Raw genomic sequence first — 2,893 nt, forward strand, 5'->3', positions numbered from 1 at the left:
AGAGAGAGAGAGAGAGAGAGAGAGATTCTTCAAGATCTTGTTTTTGTCATTTTTCGCCTTTTAATGAAGATGGGAACATTGACAGGGAAATAATATAATAGACAATGCTCGGCGAGAGGTTTTCGTTTATAAAATTTTGTTGTTGTTCTTGATTTGATTTTTATTTTATTACCTCGTCTCCATAGTTACTATTTGCAAATAGTCAGTAATATTGTAGGTCCATTTTATTATTGTTCTTTCTACACGCCGTTATAACACATTTTCATCTCATCATTTAATTTCTGTTGTGCATATATTGTTATATAGAAGAGATTTTAAAGTGATTCATCAGGTGGAAAACGAAGTTTTATAATAATGGTATGTACGAAAAGTGATCCGAAAAACTGCGCTAACTCGGTAACCCGTGGCCCGATTTAAACCAAACTTGTTTTATTCTGTTTCTATTCTCATTTCATTACAAATATGGCGCTATTCTGCGCTGTTTTTGCTGTATTTAATTACAGACAAGACCACAAACAAACAATCTCAGAGTTTTAGTAATATATAAATTTCTGGCTCTCCTCTAGCTTTTTTCCTAGTAGACTTTTAGAATTCAATCTGCCCCCGAGAATATGGTTACTTGGCTATATTTGTATTACTACAAATTTGCTTTGCTGTCTTATTATTAGCACAAGTTTACTTTTCTGTCTTATTTTTTATATTACAAGGTTACCTTTTTATATTATTACCAAATGTTTGCATTGGTCTTATTATTATCAGAAGTTTACGCTTGCTCATAAGTTTTTAAAATAACTAACTAATAGGTTATTAAAATACCTAACGCATAAACCCGTTTTTTCGTATGAATTATCTTTATTTTGGCGTCTTATTATTACCACTAGCTTACCTTGCTGTCATATTATTACCACATATTTGCATGATCTTATTATTACCACAAATTCACCTTGTCTTATTACTGCTACAAGTTTACCTTGCTGTCTCATTATTACCACAAGTTTGCTTTGTTACCTTATTATTACCACAAATTTGTTTCCTTGCCTTATTATTACCATAAGTTTACCTTGCTCATTAGTTATTTAAATACCTAACTCACAGCTTATGAAAATACCTAACGTTTTAATTTTCCCTTACTGAAAATATATTTCCGATAGGTATTTACCTCCTCTCGGTAGAATCGAATAGAGGGAGTCACATGCGTCAAGAGAGTGTGTCGCACTTTTATTGGTAGATAGTTGTCGCATGATGATTTACATGTGAGAAGCATTTGAATCAGTTGATTGTAAGGTACGTGGAAGCTCAAGGCTTGTGGCATGCGAAAAAATATTTTTGTAAATAGAGGGCGGCAATGAACGAGAATAGCTATTTATGTGAGAGGAGGTAATGTGCCGTATTGAAATTGTAGGTTTTTAAAATAATTAACGCATAAGCCTGTTTTTTCTCGTATGAACTATTCTTATTTTGCTGTATTTTTATTACCAGTTTTACTTTGCTGTCTTGTTATTATCACAAGTATATTTGGCTCTTATAAGGAGCTCAAAGTTTTCTTTGTAGTCTTGTAGCAAGTACACATTTGTCTTGCTGCCTTATCATGGCTAGTTTGCCTTGTAATAAACTCGCCATGCTTTTTTTAAGAGTATCAGTTTGCAGTTGTGTTTTATAATAAACACAAACTTGCCTTTTTTATTCTTTAATAAGATGAAATTAAACAAATCTTATAACTTGTGTCGTATTTGGTATAAATCTTAAATTAAGTTTTGAACACAGTTTAAAGTACTGTTACTTAGCGATTTCAACAAAAATTAATTACATTAGGCTTTGAGAGTGTTATTAAATCAGTTACCTGCTTTTCGCAGAATCTCTTATAACGTTTTTGTTAAACTTAACAGTGCTAGTATTAAATTAATAATTCAGGTTTAAAACAAATACATCCATCCGATGCAAAGAAATAGGCCTAATTACAAGTTTCTTGAACAAATATAATACTTTCTGGATTTGAAACAAAATACACAGTAATGCTTTGAAAACAAACATTTTTAATTTCCAAGGTGAACCTTTTGAACAATGAATTAGATTAATATCTAAACTAAAGAGAGTTTTTACTGACCGTGGCTGAAAATGAAGTTGGCCAAATAGAGGTCTAACTCACGGACGGAGACATTGATGTGGAAAGGATTAACACAAAGACTTGGGTGGAGGCACTCGGCAGACTTTTCTAACCTTTCGCCGTCAGTGCTTTCCAAAGGAACAGCCTTGAAGAGGATCACCATTACGAGATCCAGCCGCCAAACCTTTGGAAATATATTCTGTTAGTGCTTTGTACTTGCAAGTCTATGTTAGTATTTATATATAATTTTGAACACCTACATATACCTTATCTTTGATAAAATGCAATGTTTTTCATTGGAAATTTTTCTTAGTTCCTCATAATAACAGCTACTTATCTAAAGACTGCACGAAATTGTTTTTCTGTCGAAGTGTTTAAACATTTGGATTTCATTTTTAGTACTGATACCTTGTTTTAATTTTTTACATAGTTATTCCACTTACATATTTAATCTATTTAAAGGTTTAAAACAATCACTCCTTCATACTCTCAGCACCTATGTTCAACGTAGGTTACCTTGTTTTAAGTTTGATACATTCACGTCATTTATTTACCTCACCTGCTTTTCCTTAAAAAAATAACAAGAAATCCTCAATAGCCGCGGCACTTGAAATTATTTTAGGCAGGATTAGAGTAAATTAATCTATGACACCTTTTCCTTTATATTCGCTGTATTTTTTAATTATTATTTTTTTTTTGCACCAGCAATATCAAGCATAGGGTGCGCGCATATCCGATTCAATTTTATAGCTCATCAGGATCTCTACCAGCCTACCCTCAGATTGAAAT

General features: G+C 32.2%; 1 protein-coding gene across 5 annotated transcripts in view; it reads right to left on the reverse strand.

Moving 5' to 3' along the window:
- LOC106471319 (nuclear factor 1 C-type-like) overlaps positions 1-2,287 on the reverse strand; it is a 30,316-nt gene extending 28,029 nt beyond the window's left edge. For all 5 annotated transcript variants that reach the window (XM_013931916.2, XM_013931914.2, XM_013931915.2 and 2 more), the window contains exon 1: positions 2,105-2,287. In XM_013931916.2, the coding sequence (XP_013787370.1) occupies positions 2,105-2,267 (163 nt within the window). In that variant the 5' untranslated portion in view covers positions 2,268-2,287. The remainder of the gene's footprint in view (positions 1-2,104) is intronic.
- Positions 2,288-2,893: the final 606 nt, after the last annotated feature.

Source organism: Limulus polyphemus, unplaced genomic scaffold, assembly GCF_000517525.1.
Source record: "Limulus polyphemus unplaced genomic scaffold, Limulus_polyphemus-2.1.2 Scaffold4539, whole genome shotgun sequence".
Classification (NCBI taxonomy): Eukaryota; Metazoa; Arthropoda; class Merostomata; order Xiphosura; family Limulidae; genus Limulus; species Limulus polyphemus.